Source organism: Oryctolagus cuniculus, chromosome 7 (genome assembly GCF_964237555.1).
Source record: "Oryctolagus cuniculus chromosome 7, mOryCun1.1, whole genome shotgun sequence".
Lineage (NCBI taxonomy): Eukaryota > Metazoa > Chordata > Mammalia > Lagomorpha > Leporidae > Oryctolagus > Oryctolagus cuniculus.
The window spans coordinates 131,410,181-131,427,577 of NC_091438.1; the positions used below are offsets into that span (position 1 = coordinate 131,410,181).

At 55.9% G+C, this 17,397-nt stretch overlaps 1 protein-coding gene across 8 annotated transcripts in view; it reads left to right on the plus strand.

Annotated features, from left to right (window-relative positions):
• Positions 1-17,397, plus strand: part of HIVEP3 (HIVEP zinc finger 3) — a 490,847-nt gene that overhangs the window by 423,570 nt on the left and 49,880 nt on the right. For all 8 annotated transcript variants that reach the window (XM_070078655.1, XM_070078658.1, XM_070078653.1 and 5 more), the window contains one exon: positions 8,976-14,520. In XM_070078655.1, coding sequence (XP_069934756.1) covers positions 9,487-14,520 — 5,034 coding nt within the window. In that variant the 5' untranslated portion in view covers positions 8,976-9,486. The remainder of the gene's footprint in view (positions 1-8,975; positions 14,521-17,397) is intronic.

Here is a 17,397-nt window from a genome sequence, read left to right on the forward strand (position 1 = left end):
CTCTCTTGTTGCCTCTGCTTTTGGTGTCACATCTGTGAAGCCATTGCCAAACTCAGGATTGTGAAGCTTTCTCTGTGTATTTTCTTCTAAGCATTTTCTAGCTCTCATGTGTAGGTCCTTGATTCATTTTAAGTTAGCTTTTGCCATTTGATATTGGGTTGTCTCCCTTTTCTTGTTCGTTTTTGTAATTCTTTTTATGTTCTGGATATGAGTCCTCTGTTGAGTATGTATTGCAAATATCCTTTCCCAGTCTGTGGCTTGTCGTTTTTTTTTACTCTATTTTTTCACTCTATTATTAGTGTTTCTTGGTGAACAGAAGTTAAATTGTCATGAAGCACGATTCATCATGAGTCTTTCCCTTTACGATTATGTGTGACTATGCTTTGGTCAGTTGAGTAAGAAATCTTCGTGGCTGGCGCCGCAGCTCACTAGACTAATCCTCCGCCTGCGGCGCCGGCACACCGGGTTCTTGTCCCAACCAGGTTCTAGTCAGGGTGCCGGATTCTGTCCCGGTTGCCCCACTTCCAGGCCAGCTCTCTGCTGTGGCCAGGGAGTGCAGTGGAGGATGGCCCAAGTCCTTGGGCCCTGCACCCCATGGGAGACCAGGAGAAGCACCTGGCTCCTGGCTTTGGATCAGCACAGTGCACTGGCCGCAGCACGCCAGCCACAGCAGCCACTGGGGGATGAACCAACGGAAAAAGGAAGACCTTTCTCTCTGTCTCTCTCTCTCACTGTCCACTCTGCCTGTCAAAAAAAAAGAAATCTTCATGACTCTAAGTCCATGAAGATATTTTCTTCTGTTTTCTTCTACATGCTTCATCATTTAATCTTTTCTACTCAGGCCTCTCATCCGTTTCACATCAACTTCGTCTCCGGTGTGAGGCAGAGGGCCAACACTGGTTTTTTGTCCGTGTAGATATCCGATTGCTTCAATAGCACTTACTGAACAGATCACCACCCTCCCACCCCCATCAAGTACAATAGCATTTTAAAATCAATCAATCAATTAATTAATTATTTGAAAGACAGTCCCCATCTGCTGGTTCACTCCCTAAATGCCTACAATAGCCAGGACTATGCCACACTGAAGTCGGGAGCCAGGGACTCAATCTGGGCTTCCCACATACCCAGCATGGACCCAACTACTTGAGTTCCTAGGGCACACATTACCAGGAAGCTGGGATAAGGAGCTGGAGCCACTTTTTAATAAATCAGGAGAGTGTGTGTGTGTGTGTGTGTCTCCGCGGCGGGGGGATGCTTCCTTACTCTGTTCTGTTTCTATTGACCTTTCTGTCCATCCTTGTGTGGATACCATGCTGTCTTGAGTGTTGTAGCTTTATGGTAAGGTCTACAGTTTCCTTCAGTTTTCTGTTACTGGCCTAGCATTGAGAAGACCCCAGTAATTCTTGCAGTCTGAATGGATAAAGGAGTGAGTTGCAGAGGAGCAATTGTTGTCACTGCTGTGTCACTGCTGGTACAGTTAAACCCATCTTGCTGTGTGGCCAGGAGTGACGGAGACCCTACACCCCTGGCAGAACACGCTGTCTGTGCCCCCCAGTCTCCCTGGCCATCTGCCCTTCTATCGTGCGGCTGTATTCTAGGGTGTTCTCTGTTTCCCTTCATGGTCGACGGAAGGCTCTGAGCCCCCGAGGGAGCTGGTCAGCAAGTGTGCCTTTCGTACCACAGCCACTTGATTCTAAACAAGATGCCATCAGAAGAGCAGCTAGCAACCTGTGGTAAACTGACGAGAGGCCGTGGCAGCCCGCGTGGGCTACAGGTGTGTCTGGGCGGTGCTGATGGACACCGGCACAAGGCAAGCGGCCAGACGACAGGGCTGCCGGAGCTGCTCCCAGCTCAGCCTTTGTTCTTCCTGAAGCTCTTTCACCCACAGCGCTTCCTGGACCACTGGAGATAAAGAGGTCAGGTTAAGTTCACGGTGCACACGGAGTCCACACAGGTGTCCGGGAGCCTCTTTTAATCCCTACAGGGAAAAGCAGATATAAATAACTGATGAGATAGGTGGACAGGTAGATAACTGGGTATGGAAGGGTAACTTAGGTTAATTACCCACAAGCACGCGACCTTCACCAGGCCCTTGCTGGGAGCCGGCAGCAATTCCTGTCTCAGTGGGAGCAAGGCTTCATTAAACACTGTAGATACCTTCCCAGGTGAAAGACAAAGGGACGCTCTTAACGAGGCCAGGCCGGCTGGAAGGCTGCTGGAGCAGTGTGTGGCGGAGAGTGTGGGGTGGAGAGTGGGGGGCTGGCGCGGCCCCGGCTGCCTGGAGGGTCTGCGCTGCAGAAGGCACCGGATACTCTGAGTCCAGGTTCTGGCTCTTAGTGCCTTTGGGACTTTGTGCCTTAGTGTCCTCATCTGTCAAGTGGAAAACAACAGTGCCACCTGCTGGCTGGGGTTCTCGTGAGGAACACATGTGCTGATTTGTGCAAAACCCCAAGAGCAGCCCCAACCCACAGAAAGGGTTCGTTGTTTTCAGTGTAGACACTCACCCTCAGCCACAGGGGACCAGGGCTGAGTCTGGAGCTGGGCAGGCCTAGCCCAGGGCGGTTCTTGACCATGACACACGGGAATGTCCCTGGGACTGCATTCTCCCCAGAGACGTCGGTTTCAGCCTGGTCCCTGGGCTCTAACAGGAAGACAAACACTAGCCAGATCCAGCTCACCTAGGATTGCTGAGGTTTCTCCTTGCTGTAAACGGAATTTGCCAAGCTCTGTCTAGGTCGTGGTGTTGGAACAAAGACGAAAAGTAGGAACACAAAAGCCACAGCCACCCAAGGGGAAAGACTTAAGAGCCTTCGAGAGAATGAATAATGTACCACTCATTGTTGCAGGAAAAGCATTTATCAAGAAACTCAGCCCTAAGGTGAACAGCGTCAGGCAATGAGCTGCCCGTGGGGTGGGCTTTGGTCCAGGTGCGGGAGGTGGTCGTTACCCAGGAATGACTTCCTGGAGGAGCTGGGACACTGGGAAAGAAGGTAGGGTCCACCTGGGCTGCCCTGGCCAAGTTCAGGGCCCTTGGGGGTTTCTGAGGCGTTGGGCTGCACTTGGCATTCAGATCCTGCCTCTGCCCCTTCTCGTGTGGTCTGGAGCAATTACCTACGGTCTTCCTCTGCACACAGAAGACACCTGGGAGAGCCCATTTGTTGATGTTTGGCATATTTGAGGCACACAGTAGGTACTCAGTCAACTACTTTAAAAAATATGTTTCCTATCTTACTCAGTGCCCACTGGAAATAGTAAGATGAGTAGGGCTCAGTTCAAGGGGAGACAAGTTCACCAGGAAAACAAGGTTAAGCCCCAGGCCTGACCCCAGGTGACAGCCTGTGCGGCTTCTCAGGGAAGCAGTGCTGTTACACCTGCTGGATTAGCAGAGGACGTCTTCCTGCCAACGCTGGCCGTCCTTGGGAACCTAGGCCATGCCAGTTTTCCATGACTGACTCCAGGCCGGAGGGTGTAAGGGGCAGGGGTCTCTGAAATCCTGCTCCGGCCCAGCAGCATGCCTCTGCCTACCCCACGCCATCAGCACGGGGTCATGCCTCCCCCAGCTTTCTGACCACAGACAGCTCTGTAGAATGTGCCTGGCACACCAGAGCCTTCAGTTTGGAGTTGCTGTCATAACTACTAAGCCCAGAGGGACACATACCCAGAACCCACCCCGAGGCAGTGTGGAATCTGGAGGGTCTGTGCTGGGTGTTCTGGGCCCCAGGTCCGCAGAGCCTGGCATGGCCCGCCCTGTGCTTTGCCTGGGCTGCACCTCCCTCCTGGCCATGCCTCCTTCTACCATTAACATATTTCCTTTGTCTCCTTTCTCCTCCTGATCCCCAGGGAGTTCAGAGCGTGCTGGCTGGAGCCAGAGGCGGCTGGGAAGAGTGGAGGGCCCCGGGAAGTCTGGACCCAAACACCATAGGCTGAACCTTATCCCTCTGCAGTGGGAGCTGTTGAGGGTACTTGTTGGGTGGAGGGGGGGAGTTGGCAGGTGAAGAGATTTCCCTTTCCACCGTCATCATGGGGTGCAGTGGGGCTGGGAGGGAGAGCTCTAAGCCGGGGACTCCTTAGAGAGGCAGTTAGAGGAACTCAGTCTGCAGAAAAGAAAGCTGTGTGTCAGACTGACCTGGAGGGCTTCACAAGCTCACAGGTGCGGGGCCCTTTCTCCTGCGAGCCTGTTTCCGTGGTCTGTCTGGGGGTGAGGACCCGATGCCCGGGACATTTAGAGAGGGGGATGGGCCATTCAATCCTGGTGTTAGCGCACCTGGATAGCCCATTCCTTATCCCCACATACATGTCAGACAGAGCCAGGATGGCAGTGGACAGGCAGGAGGGAGCTGGGGCAGGAGGGAAGGGAAAGATGAGTCAGACAGGAACTATATAGAAAATTGATTTTCTATAAAACCATTTCAGACATGAAACCTAAAAGTCCTAAGAGGAAAACTGATGATACATTTGTCTATACAGTCAAGTTCAAGGCCAGTTATAAATAGGAGGAGCTATTTGCAGCCTGTGTATAAAGAATCATCCCCAGTACCAATGGAACTGCTATAAACCAGTAAGAAAAATATAACCCATTAGAAACATAAGCAAAAGATAGGAAAAGTAATCCCCTGGGTGGAATAACTGGCTCATAAATTTATGCAAAAATGCTAAGCCTGGCTAAGATATCAAGGAATAAGTATTTTTTAAAATAAGATGTCATAGGGGCTGGCTCTGGCGCTGTGCTGTAGTAGGTTAAGCCTCCACCTGTGGCTCCAGCATCCCAGGTGCCTGTTGGAGTCCTGGCTGCTCCTCTTCGAATCCATCTCTTTGCTGTGCCCTGGGAAAGCAATGGAAGATGACCCAAGTCCTTGGGCCCCTGCACCCATGTGGAAGACCCAGGTAAAGCTCCTGGATCCTGGCTGTTATAGCCATCTGGGAAGTGAACCAGCAGGTGGAAGCTCACTCTCTGTCTCATCCTCTCTCTGGAATACTGGTTCTCAAATATGTAAATAAATCTTTAAAAAAAAGATACCATTATGGTAGGGAGGATGATGGTCCCCAGCATGTGTGAATATGCCTTCTGTCGTGGCAAATATGATTTTGTGACTGTGGCTGAGGCTCTCGGGACGGGGAGATGGTCCTGGTTTATCTGGGTGGACCCAAGAAATCCCCAGAGTCCTCGCAAGTAAGAGGGGAGTCAATGTTGGAAGAGCTTGGGGTGAGAAGGTGTATCCTGGAGGATGCAAGGGGCCGGGAGCCAAGGGACACTTGCCAACTCTGAAGGGTGGCAGAGGTTCCGAACGGCAGGTCCTTCCCTGTTCCCTAGGGACCACCATACACATCAGTGTGTTTATTCAACTGCTCTGAAAGGAACCAAGTCACTGTGGCTTCAGCCAGACAGAGCTGCGTTTCTCTCTCGGAGACAGGTGTCTCTGCTTCACAGCATGGCGCTGTCCTCTGGCCCTGCTGTCCCTTGGGTACTGTTCTTGTCCCTGAAGTTAGGGCTGTGTCACCACCACCGCTTCCCTGCCCCTTCCTAAGAAAATGGGCAAGTGAAAGCGCCCACTTTTCCTTCCAGCTATGATGTAGGTGCTGCAGCTGCAGCTGCAAGGAAGCCCGGGAGATACCGGATCTCGCTGGGTGGCCATGGAGCCAGTTAAAGCTCAGGGGCCTTCGAATACTAAAGGAAATGGCTGGTAGGAGAAACACATGGTCTCTGCCGCCTCTCTCATTCCCAGCCAGAGCCCCATCCTTGGCCTTGGCGTTGGGCACCCTCTTGGTCCAGACCTCCTTCTGTAGCTCTCTGCTGGATCCCCCCATTAGTCTCTCAACCCGTGTCCTCACGGTTGGCCCATCTTGTCACCACCCAGCCCACAGCCACTTTTTCACTTATTTGCAGGGGAAGAATCATGCTGTGTCTTGCACACATACATGCAAATGCACACACGTGCATGAGCCTTGCATACAAAGAATCCCAAGGGAGGATAGTGGTTCTGTTGTGGGATTATTAAATAAGAGTGCCTGCCTCGTGTCCAGCCTATGGTCTTGTACTGAGTCCCCACCTTTGCAAGTTAAGTGGAAGGTTTGCTTTATTGGTATCTTGAGATTCATGTTTTACTACTGTCAGTAAAATTTGTGGCTCGATTTTGATATATTGAAGAGTGTGTTTGGGGTGTGTGTGTGTCTGTGCGTGTGTGTCTGTGTATGTGTGTTTGGGGTGAGTGTGTCTGTGTGTGTGTCTGTGTGTGTGTGTTTAAGTAAATTACAAACAAAGATCTTTCTTAAACTCACAGGTCTGGGGTCAGGTTTGCCTCACAGCTCCTTGGGCAGCAGGCCCCGCCCCTTTCTCACCTCCACCTTATCTACCTTGGCTTGGGGCCCATGCTCCTCAGTCAGAGCCTAAGGCACATTCAGGCTGGCCTCCCACAAGCTCTGGTAGAGCTGTCCACCCAATTAGCCCACCTCCCATCTCCCCCTCTGGTGGAGCCCCTGCATGTCCATCTGAGCTGTGGCCATGGGGTCCCAATGCCTGGGACGCAGGCAGTACCCCTCAGTTCAGGTGCCAGCCTCAGGCTGCCTCGCCTTGGCCCTGCTGACTCCCCCATCCCCCCCACTCCCCTGAGGCTTCTGTGGCTCCAGCCCCATAAGCTCTGCTTCTTCCCTGTTGGGCGTTTCTAATTGCTGTATCTATGGAAGCTTCTAGAAGTAGGAGCTAAGTTGCTGTGTTAGCCAATTGAAGCTCAGGTTACCTTGGTGACTCTGTGTCTAAGCCAGAGCTCCCTGGGGGCGGTGGCCTCAGTGGCCAGCAGTGTGGACCCCATGGCCATTCTTCCACCTCCAGCAGATGATGTTTTTCCTCTTTCCCTAGCTCGGGCCCCTGTTGGCCCAGCTCCTGGGCACTGTCAGGGAAGCTCTGAGCCCGTTTCTCTGGTGACTATTACAGGTGCCCGCTCCAGTTCCTTTCTCCTCTGGCACTCCGAGCTCATGCTAAAGCCTCGTGCATACCCTCAAAACCCCTGAGTCATTTCCTTGGTGTCTCTTGGTCACAGTGACGAGAGCAACCCTTCTGAAGGAGTGCGGGGCTTCAGCGAGACACTGATTATGCCATGTCTCAACAGGCGCACTTCCAGGACTGCCTTCCTTTGCGCTCTGCCAGGTTCTCCTGCACCTGCAGTCCCAGCTACCTCTCTCGCTGCCCCTCAGCCCTGTCGGGACACAGAAGAGCCAGGTGGCAGAGAGCACTGGTCCCGGAAGCCTGGGCCGGTGGTCCCCACTGTGGCTCACTTGCCCCTCTGTGTGAAATGAAGACCCCCTGGCTGCACACTGGGTGGCCTGGTTGTTCTTCCCTTGGTGGGTCAGGCAGGAGACCCTTCCCCGGAGGGGCACCAGGCCCCACTCACAGGTGTCGTCCACACATAGACTTCAGGCAGGTGGTCCTGGCCCAGTGAGTCACCTGATGACGTAACAGTCACCTGACCATCTCTCTCTCAGCCCCTGCCCCTCCCACCTGGCCCTGGGAGTTACACCAAACCCCAGCCACTGGGCACTTCCCCCTCCCGCCCCTGCAGAGCCCCGTGGCTTAGGGCAGGGACCACCACCACAGGCCCAGATCATGCAGGGGCCACCTTGGCCCTCTGACCCCTACTCAGACTCATCACCGCCCACCCATGCCACAGGAGCCACCCGTCCGTCCATCATATGAAGCAAAGCTTGCCACTAGCTAGTGTTCTGGATGCTCTGAGGTCCGGGTAGGAAGGGGTCAGTAGAAATAGTAAGTATAGTCTCCCTTTATTAGCTATCCATGGTGCCCTATGGGCCTCCCCCAACACAGGTGCAGCCAGCCTGGGAAGCCCCGCTCAGCTCAGAGAACAGTGCTCTGTCTGCATATGACTTCTGTCTTGTCTGACTAGCACGCCTCAGTGCCTCTGCCCACCCAAGCTTGGGCAGGCCAGGCCTGGGCTGGCGCTATCGGGACTGGCTCTCTGACCCCAGCCAGTCCCCCCGCCACCTGCAGCAGCCATAGTGCATCCAGGTCATATATGGAGAGGCCAGCTCCCCTGTTCAGATCCCGGATGGCTCCTGATGCTCCTGCTGTGGTGCCCTGGGTCATGCCGGTACCCGCTGTGCCACAGGGGCCTCAGAGGACGTTGCTCATCGAGGTGGGAGGCGAGGCTGGCCGGGGCCCTGGAGGCGTAGGGTGGCCTAGTTCTGTTGCTCTCCTGCATGGTTTTCTGGGGAAGTCACATCCTGCATGTAGCCCTCAGCCGCCTCATCTGTCAAGCGAGGGGGTCAGACGCGATGGTCCCTTGAGAATCCATCAGGGGACTGTGGTGGAATTGCAGTCCTTAGGGACAGCAGAGATCTGAGGTTCATAGCAGAGGCCCAGACGTGCTTGGCCCATGTGTCGGGTCTCCGTTGAGCTGGCCGTAAGGGCTTGCCTGGGACAGTCCTGCTTTGTTCCTGTTGCTCCTCTGTGATGAGTAGCGGGGCCCCTCTCACTCTCTCAAGTGTCCAGTCTGGAAATCTGCAGCCACTCTGTTGACTGTGATGTGCCAACCCTGTCTGCTCAGAGCCGCCTGCAGCCTGGGCGTGCGGTGGAGCGGGCACTGTTTCCCATCATAGAGATGAGGCGACTGAGGCTGAGCGCACTCACACCCAATCTGAGTGGATGGCAGAGCCCAAGCCCCTGTCCCTCGCTGCCCTGCAGGTGCCAGAGCCCACATGCCTCCTGCCCCCAGTGCCCCCTGGGGCCTCAGAACCCAGAAACACCTCGGCACCGGAGCCACCTGCCCCCCAGGCAGAAGCGGGCGAGGGAAGGGTGGGTGGTGCTCGGGTACACAGAGTTAGGGTCTGCGGTTCCAGTTGAGCTTAACCTTCCAGGGGTCTCAGGCAGGTCTGACCACAAGTGCCAGCTGCTGCCCAGGCCATGGACAAGTGACGGTAACCGTCTCTTCTCTTTTGTGTGTGTGTGTGCTTTTGTCAAGCAGAAGAGTGTCACTTCTCATCCAAGACTGTTGATCCCCAGCACGGGACCACGGGAGAGAAGAGGCCGGAAGGGAGCCGCCCCAGCATCCAGTGTGGCATCTCTCGTGCCAGGACCAGGGATGACTGGGCCATGGACACAGACATCGCCCACCTTCAGCTGTTCGCATAGCACACGGGGGACTCTTAGGGACCACTTGCCACTGCCAACTGCAACCACACGATGGCAATACTGACATCCCACATGGCGTGTTCCCGGCAGACATGCAGGCAGGAAGTGCCGGTGCGTTTCCTGTCTGTGAAGTAGAGGGCCATGCCTCACCAGTATGACCTGCCCTGAGGTCACTTGCAGTCAGTGACACTTGCAAAAAAAAAAAAAATTCCAAAGCCGTCTGGGGTTTGACTTCCACAGCTCTCGGCCAAAGCTGGACACCTCCCTCTGGGACACCCGGATTGCTCGTAAATGCAGCCTGCCCGGACCCTCCCTGAATAGCCTCTGAAATCTCTCCGAAGGTCATGGATCCTGAACAAAGTGCTAAGGGCACCAAGAAGGCGGAGGGAAGTCCCCGGAAGCGGCTGACCAAAGGAGAGGCCGTGCAGCCCAGCGTCACTTCCGGCGTCCCGTACCCAGGCAGCGGCACCGCTGCCTCCCAGGAGAGCACGCCCCAGGAGCTCCTAGCCCCGCAGCCCTTCCCGGGCCCCTCCTCGGCCCTCCGGGAAGGCTCTCAGGAGAAAACGGGCCAGCAGCAGAAGCCCCCCAAGAGGCCGTCGGCTGAGGCCACAGTCCACATCTCACAGCTTCCGCAGCACCCTCTGACACCAGCATTCATGTCGCCCGGCAAACCCAAGCACCTCCTGGAGGGGTCCACCTGGCAGCTGGTCGACCCCATGAGACCCGGACCTTCAGGCTCCTTTGTGGCCCCTGGGCTCCACCCTCAGGGCCAGCTCCTGCCTCCTCACGCTTCCATCATCCCCGCCGAGGACCTGCCTGGCATCCCCAAGGTCTTCGTGCCCCGGCCCTCCCAGGTCACCTTGAAGCCCACGGAAGAGGCACCCAAGAAGGAGAGGAAACCCCAGAAGCCGGGCAAGTACATCTGCCAGTACTGCAGCCGGCCCTGCGCCAAGCCCAGCGTGCTCCAGAAGCACATCCGCTCGCACACGGGCGAGAGGCCCTACCCCTGCGGCCCCTGCGGCTTCTCCTTCAAGACCAAGAGCAACCTCTACAAGCACAGGAAGTCCCATGCCCACCGCATCAAAGCGGGCCTGGCCTCGGGCATGGGCGGCGAGGTGTACCCGCCGGGGCTGGAGATGGAGAGGCTCCCTGGGGAGGAGTTCGAGGAGCCCACCGAGGGAGAAAGCACAGACTCTGAAGAGGAGACGGGCACCGCGGCCAGTCACACAGCCGAGCTCTCCCCCAGGCCCAAGCACCCGCTGCTCTCCAGCGCTGTGTACGGCTCCGGGAGCCACGGCTCCGGCCACGGTTCCTTGTCCCAGTCCAGCTCGGCGCCGTCGCTCGAGGACCCCTCTGCGTTTGCAGAACCTTCCTCCGAGCACCCCCAGAGCCACAAACCTGAAGACACCCACACGATTAAGCAGAAGCTGGCCCTCCGCCTAAGCGAGAGGAAGAAGGTGATCGACGAGCAGGCCTTCCTGAGCCCGGGCAGCAAAGGCAGCACCGAGTCGGGCTACTTCTCCCGTTCCGAGAGCGCCGAGCAGCAGGCCAGCCCCCCCAACACCAACGCCAAGTCCTACGCCGAGATCATCTTTGGTAAGTGCGGGCGCATCGGGCAGAGGACCGCCATGCTGACGGCCACCTCCACCCAGCCCCTCCTGCCCCTGTCCACCGAAGACAAGCCCAGCCTGGTACCGCTGTCTGTGCCCCGGACGCAGGTGATCGAGCACATCACGAAGCTCATCACCATCAACGAGGCCGTGGTGGACACGAGCGAGATCGACAGCGTGAAGCCCAGGAGGAGCTCGCTCTCGAGGCGCAGCAGCATGGAGTCTCCCAAGTCCAGCCTCTACCGGGAGCCCCTGCTGCCCCACGGCGAGAAGCAATCGCTGCTGAGCCTCCAGCACCCGCCCAGCACCACCCCTCCTGTGCCTCTCCTGAGAAGCCACTCAATGCCTTCGGCCGCCTGCTCTATCAGCACCCCCCACCCCACCTTCCGAGGTAGCTACTCCTTCGATGACCATGTCACCGACTCCGACACCCTGAGCCGCAGCAGTCAAGTGTTTACCTCCCACCCCCGGATGCTGAAGCGCCAGCCGGCCATCGAACTACCTTTGGGAGGCGAGTACAGTTCCGAGGAGGCCGGCCCAAGCAGCAAAGAGGCAGCCTCCAAACCCTCGGAGGAACCGGAGCCCAAGGAGAGCGAACTCAGCAAAAAGACCAAGAAAGGGCTGAAGACGAAAGGGGCCGTCTATGAATGTAACATATGTGGTGCTCGCTACAAGAAGAGGGACAACTACGAAGCCCACAAGAAATACTACTGCTCAGAGCTGCAGATCACCAAGCCCAGCTCTGTGGGTGCTCACCCGCCCCCCGAGGCCGACAAGGGCCAGGCAGAGCACGAGCCGTGGTCCCAGATGATGCATTATAAACTGGGGACCACCCTGGAGCTCACGCCCCTGAGGAAGAGGAGGAAAGAGAAGAGCCTTGGGGACGAGGAAGAGCCACCTGCCTTCGAGTCGACAAAGAGTCAGTTGGGCAGTGCCGGGCCATCGTCCGAGGCCGCTCGGAACCTTCCCCTGGAGTCCACCAAGTCACCAGCAGAACCAAGTAAATCAGGCCCGCCCTTGGAGGGACCCCTGGGCTTCCAGCCAAGGACTCCCAAGCCAGGGCCCGGTGCGGAATCAGGGAAGGAGAGGAGGACAACGTCCAAAGAGATTTCCGTCATCCAGCACACCAGCTCCTTCGAGAAGTCCGACTCCCTGGAGCAGCCCGGGGGCCCGGAGGGGGAAGAGAAGCCTCCAGCCCCTTTCTCCTCGCACCCCGCCGCCTCGGCCCACACACGCCCGCCGCACTCGCTGCAGCCCAGGTTGGTCCGGCAGCCCAACATTCAAGTTCCCGAGATCCTGGTGACCGAGGAGCCTGACCGGCCCGACACAGAGCCCGAGCCGCCCCTGAAGGAGCCCGAGAAGACAGAGGAGTTCCAGTGGCCCCAGCGCAGCCAGACGCTCGCCCAGCTCCCCGCCGAGAAGCTGCCGCCCAAGAAGAAGAGGCTGCGCCTGGCAGAGATGGCCCAGTCGTCGGGCGAGTCCAGCTTCGAGTCGCCAGTGCCTCTGTCTCGCAGCCCCAGCCAGGAGAGCGGGTCCAGCCGCTCAGCCTCCTTTGAGAGGGATGAGCACGGGAAAGCGGAGGCCCCTGGCCCCTCCTCCGACACACGCCCCAAGCCCTTGGGCACCCACATGCTGACTGTCCCCAGCCACCACCCACACGCCCGAGAGATGCGCAGGTCAGCCTCGGAGCAGAGCCCCAACGTGTCCCACTCTGCGCACATGACCGAGACACGCAGCAAATCCTTCGACTACGGCAGCTTGTCCTCCGCAGGCCCTCCCACGCCAGGCCCCGCTGGGCCCCCAGCCCCAGCAGCTCCTCCGGAGAGAAGGAAATGCTTCCTGGTGAGACAGGCCTCTCTGAGCAGGCCTCCAGAAGCCGAGGCCGAGGCCGCCCCCAAGGGGAGACAGGAGAGTGAGGAAGCACAGCCCTCGCCCGGCAAACCTCCCACCAAAAGCTCGCTGCCCCAGATCTCCTCGGCAGGCCCCTCGCACAGCGGGCACACCGGAGGCAAGGGCCAGGTGCAGGACCGGCCCCCGAGGGGCTCTCCTCCACCCTACACAGAGGCACTGCAGGTGCTGCACCACCCCGTGGCGCAGCTCCCGCTGCCGGAGAAACCGTACCTGCCCCCGCCCGTCTCCCTCTTCTCCTTCCAGCACCTCCTGCAGCATGAGCCCAGACAGTCTCCAGAGTTCTTCTCCACCCAGGCCATGTCCAGCCTCCTCTCCTCGCCGTACTCCGTGCCCCCGCTTCCTCCCTCTCTGTTTCAAGCCCCACCGCTTCCTCTCCAACCTACAGTTCTGCACCCAGGCCAGCTCCACCTCCCGCAGCTCATGCCTCATCCCGCCAGCATCCCCTTCCGGCAGCCCCCTTCGTATCTCCCCATGCCATACCCCTCCTCATCAGCACTCTCCCCGGGGTTCTTCCTGCCACTGCAATCCCAGTTTGCGCTTCAGCTCCCTGGTGATGTGGAGAGCCACCTGCCCCTGATCAAAACCAGCCTGGCCCCACTGGCCACAGGAACCGCCGGCCCCTCCTCCAGCACAACGTACAGCAGCGACGTCCAGCTGCCCCCCGGGGCTCCCCCAGCCAGCTCCTCGGCACCCACGTCGGCCCCTCCGCTGGCCCTGCCCGCCTGTCCGGATGCCATGGTGTCCCTGGTTGTCCCCGTCCGCATTCAGACCAACATGCCATCCTATGGGAGTGCAATGTACACCACCCTCTCCCAGATCTTGGTCACCCAGTCCCCAGGCAGCACAGCCACAGCATCTCTTGCCAAGTTTGAGGAGCCCCTGTCTACAGGGACAGCTGCACGTGGGGCGGAGGTGTATGAGGTGGAGCCGGGACCATCTGGGTTAAGTGACGAGCATAGCAGAGGGTTCCCGACTCCATACCTGAGAGTGCCTGTCACATTGCCCGAAAGGAAAGGCCCCTCCCTGTCGTCAGAGAGTGTCTTGAGCCTGGAGGGGAGCTCATCCACCGCAGGGGGAAGCAAACGTGTCCTTTCCCCAGCTGGCAGCCTTGAACTCACCATGGAAACCCAGCAGCAAAAAAGGGTGAAGGAGGAGGAGGCTTCCAAGGCAGACGAAAAACTGGAGTTGGTGAGGCCATGCAGCGTGGCGCTTCCCAGCCCCGAGGATGGAAAGAGGCCAGAGAGACCCCACGTAGGCAGTCAGGGCCAGAGCAGGAGGGAGCTAGAAGCAGCGTCCAGCCTGTCCTCAGACCCGTCTCACCCAAAGGAAGTTCCTCCTCTGCCCCACCCCACGTTGCCTCCCGGGACAGACCCAGGCTCTGAAGCTCTGAGAGAATGTGCCCAGCCAACTGGCAGACCTCACCGAAGAGGGCTGCCCCCACTGAGCGTGAAGAAAGAAGACCCCAAGGAACAACCTGACCTCCCTCCCTTAGCACTTCCCAGCTCTCTGCCTCTGTCAGAAACGCCCCCCAGACCAGCCAAGCCGCAAGAAGGTATGGACTCAAAGAAGGTACTGCAGTTCCCCAGCCTCCACACGACCACTAATGTCAGTTGGTGCTATTTAAACTACATTAAGCCAAATCACATCCAGCATGCAGATAGGAGGTCCTCTGTTTACGCTGGTTGGTGCATAAGTTTGTACAACCCCAACCTTCCGGGGGTTTCCACTAAAGCTGCTTTGTCCCTCCTGAGGTCTAAGCAGAAGGTGAGCAAAGAGACATACACCATGGCCACAGCTCCGCATCCTGAGGCAGGAAGGCTTGTGCCATCCAGCTCCCGCAAGCCCCGCATGACAGAGGTAAGTTCAGTCTTGTTTTTCTTCTCACTGCTGAGCTTAAAAAGCCCTTGGTGAGCTTTTAAAGCCACATTGTCCTCTGGTTCCATTTGCAGAACTAAAACCAACTGAGTGGGAAGATTTTCTCTGTAGCATTTGTTACTGTTCATCTTAAAGGAAATATGTTTATTGGCTCTGTCAGTGTGTCCCTCAAATCATTGGAATAGATGCTTTTTGATAAGTTAGTTATAAAGCAATAATGTTTTTCCATGAGCCTCTACTGTAAAATCAAAGATATCAACAAGGCAAACGCAGTTCTCCAAAAGACTGAGTTGGAAAACTTTGCCAATGGGAGTGTCTTTAGACATTTTAAAACTTTATACTATTCCTGATTCAAATGATTTTCCCTTATCTTATCCAACTTCTCCTGCCTTCTTACTCTCTATATCTGCTGTTCCTGTTCTCTAGGCCCACTCGAAATACTCCCATTTTCAGAGTTCTAAATTTGCTATTAACAACTCCTGAAATGTTCCTCCTTTCTTGTCTGTGAGTAGGATAGCAAACAGAGCTGATCTGTAGTATCCCTCTGCACCAGCCAGGGGACAATACCTCTTACAGTTGGACCCATCTATGCTGACCGCTAGGCCCTCACTAAGAACTCACATTTACTCTTTTATTGCCTCTCACTTTGGTCCACAGTAGGAGACAAAATATGAACTAGTCCCCTGCAAGTTTGAGCTTCAGTAATTCCAAATTTGCTTCAGACCCTAACAAGAGCAGCCTGAGGATTCAGGCCATGCTGTGTCACGCTGACTGGCATATGTGGAATAACAGCTGGTCCTGCTTGTTGAGTAGCTTCACCGTGCTGGGTCCTGCCATCCGGTCAGTGCTCACCCAGAGCTGTGAGGTGGCATGACCACCTCCACTCTGCAGGTGAGGGAGCCAAGGGTGAGAGGCTGACAGGTCAAGGGTGAGAGGTCACAGTCACATGGCAAAAGTTTGGAAAGCCAAGAATTTGAACCCACACCTGTGTGACTCCAAGGAGTCTATTTTTATTCTCTTGAATTATTTGGGGAAAGAAAACCTTCAAAGATGCTTTCAGAATTAAAGATGTTAATAGTGTGTCTTCAGACCAGATGATTTGACCCTATCATGCATAAATCCCCAAAATTAAACGTGTGTTGTAGATGAGTGAGCAAAGCTGGGTTCCATAACTTTTGCTACATTCATAGCTTCATTGTTGTGTCACTGGGTGCATTTTGTGTTGTGTTGACCTTAGCTAGGCTGCACAGCCATTGCAGGATGGCTGTCCACATTTACTCCCTATGATTCCCACTTTTGCCACAAATGTCACACTGATCTACTCTCCAGCGTCTTACCAGCTGTGGCTACTCCCAACATGCTGTTGTAATTATGTTTTTACTTACAACTCTGGGTGCACCTGTTTTGTGCCAACTGTTATGTAGAACTAATATGCTCACAACCACTTTTAAAGTCAGGGTGTAAATCACCTTTTTAGAGAGGATGCAAGGGCACAGAGGGGTTAAGTAGCTTGCTCTAGGCCACACAGCAGTTAGTGGCAGAGGCTGGATATAAGCCTAGATCTCCAAAGCCCCTCGGATGATCCAGGCTTCCTCCATTTTCTAACGACTGAAAATTGCACAGGACGTTGAAGAAAAGGGAAGTGGTGGTTTGGATCCATTGAATCTGACCATCATTCATCTATGATGCTGCTTTCCTAGATCGAGCTAAAAGCTGAAAAAGTTTTCTAGGAATATTCTCTTTGGTCCACTGGCACGTTTCTTGCCAGATGTGGTGCATTCGTGTAACTGCGTGGCCTGTGGCGTGAGGCTTTTCTCCGGTTCCGCCTCTCTGCCCGGCCTCTGCTCCCGTGTGTCCAGCAGTGGGAGCTTGCCATCTCCCATGCAGTCTGCCTTTGGACACTGCTTTAAGGAAGTTCCCGAGCACCCTGTGCTGCCATTTGTCATCTTGTCGCTTCCCTTCTGTGTTAGTCACTCTGAAAAGGTCCTCATGTGGCGAAGCTCCCTGACAGCCGCCCTGCGCGTCTGGGCCACCATGCCATGTTCGAGTTTGACCGTACCTTTTTTGCCCTTGTGGAAGTCCTGGAGAAAGCCACGCTTCTATAGGGATCCACTCTGCCTCTGGCCTCTTCTGTGAGAACCCACATTCCTTGCCCCTGGCTTCTCCTTCCTTGACTCTTCTTGGGGGTCACTTGGACAACCACATAGCACTGTCACCACAAAGAGATAAGGAGCAAGGACTCAGGTGCCACGTTGCCCAAGTTGGAATGCACTACCTCCCCTACTCTCTCTGGCTTCGGGCCAGTTACCCAGCCTCTCTGTGCCCTGGGTTCTTCGTCTGTAGAATTGGGATAACAATAACACGTATTAACTCTATGGGGTTAATGAATTGAGTTAAAATATGCAAAGTACACTTGCTACTGTGCTTGGCACATTGACACTCAGGAAATGTGTTTAGCTCTGCCTGTTCATATTGGTATCATTAAAAGCCAAAATGTACCCTTGGGCTCGCGCTCAATTCTGATACTGTGTTTCCTGGTAGGGTGGTGCATTGCTACCCACACCACACCCCTCAGACCTCGCAGCTGATTGTCAATAGCTGTCCGTCAGCCTGTAGGGTGCCCTTGGTCACTCCATGGGCTGTCTGGGTCAGAGCCCTGGATCCCAGCAGAAAGGGCGTGCCCAGGACCCCCGGCTCAGGCAGCAGTCTAGATTCTTGCTTGGTTTCCACTCCCTGCCTCCAATTCTGAAGAGATTAATCAGGGACCACTTAGTAGAAAGGGGTCCTGGAATGGCTATTCAAGGTCACCTAATGCCCTTGAGGGTCTGAGGCCAGAGAGGTGAAGTAGCACAACAACTC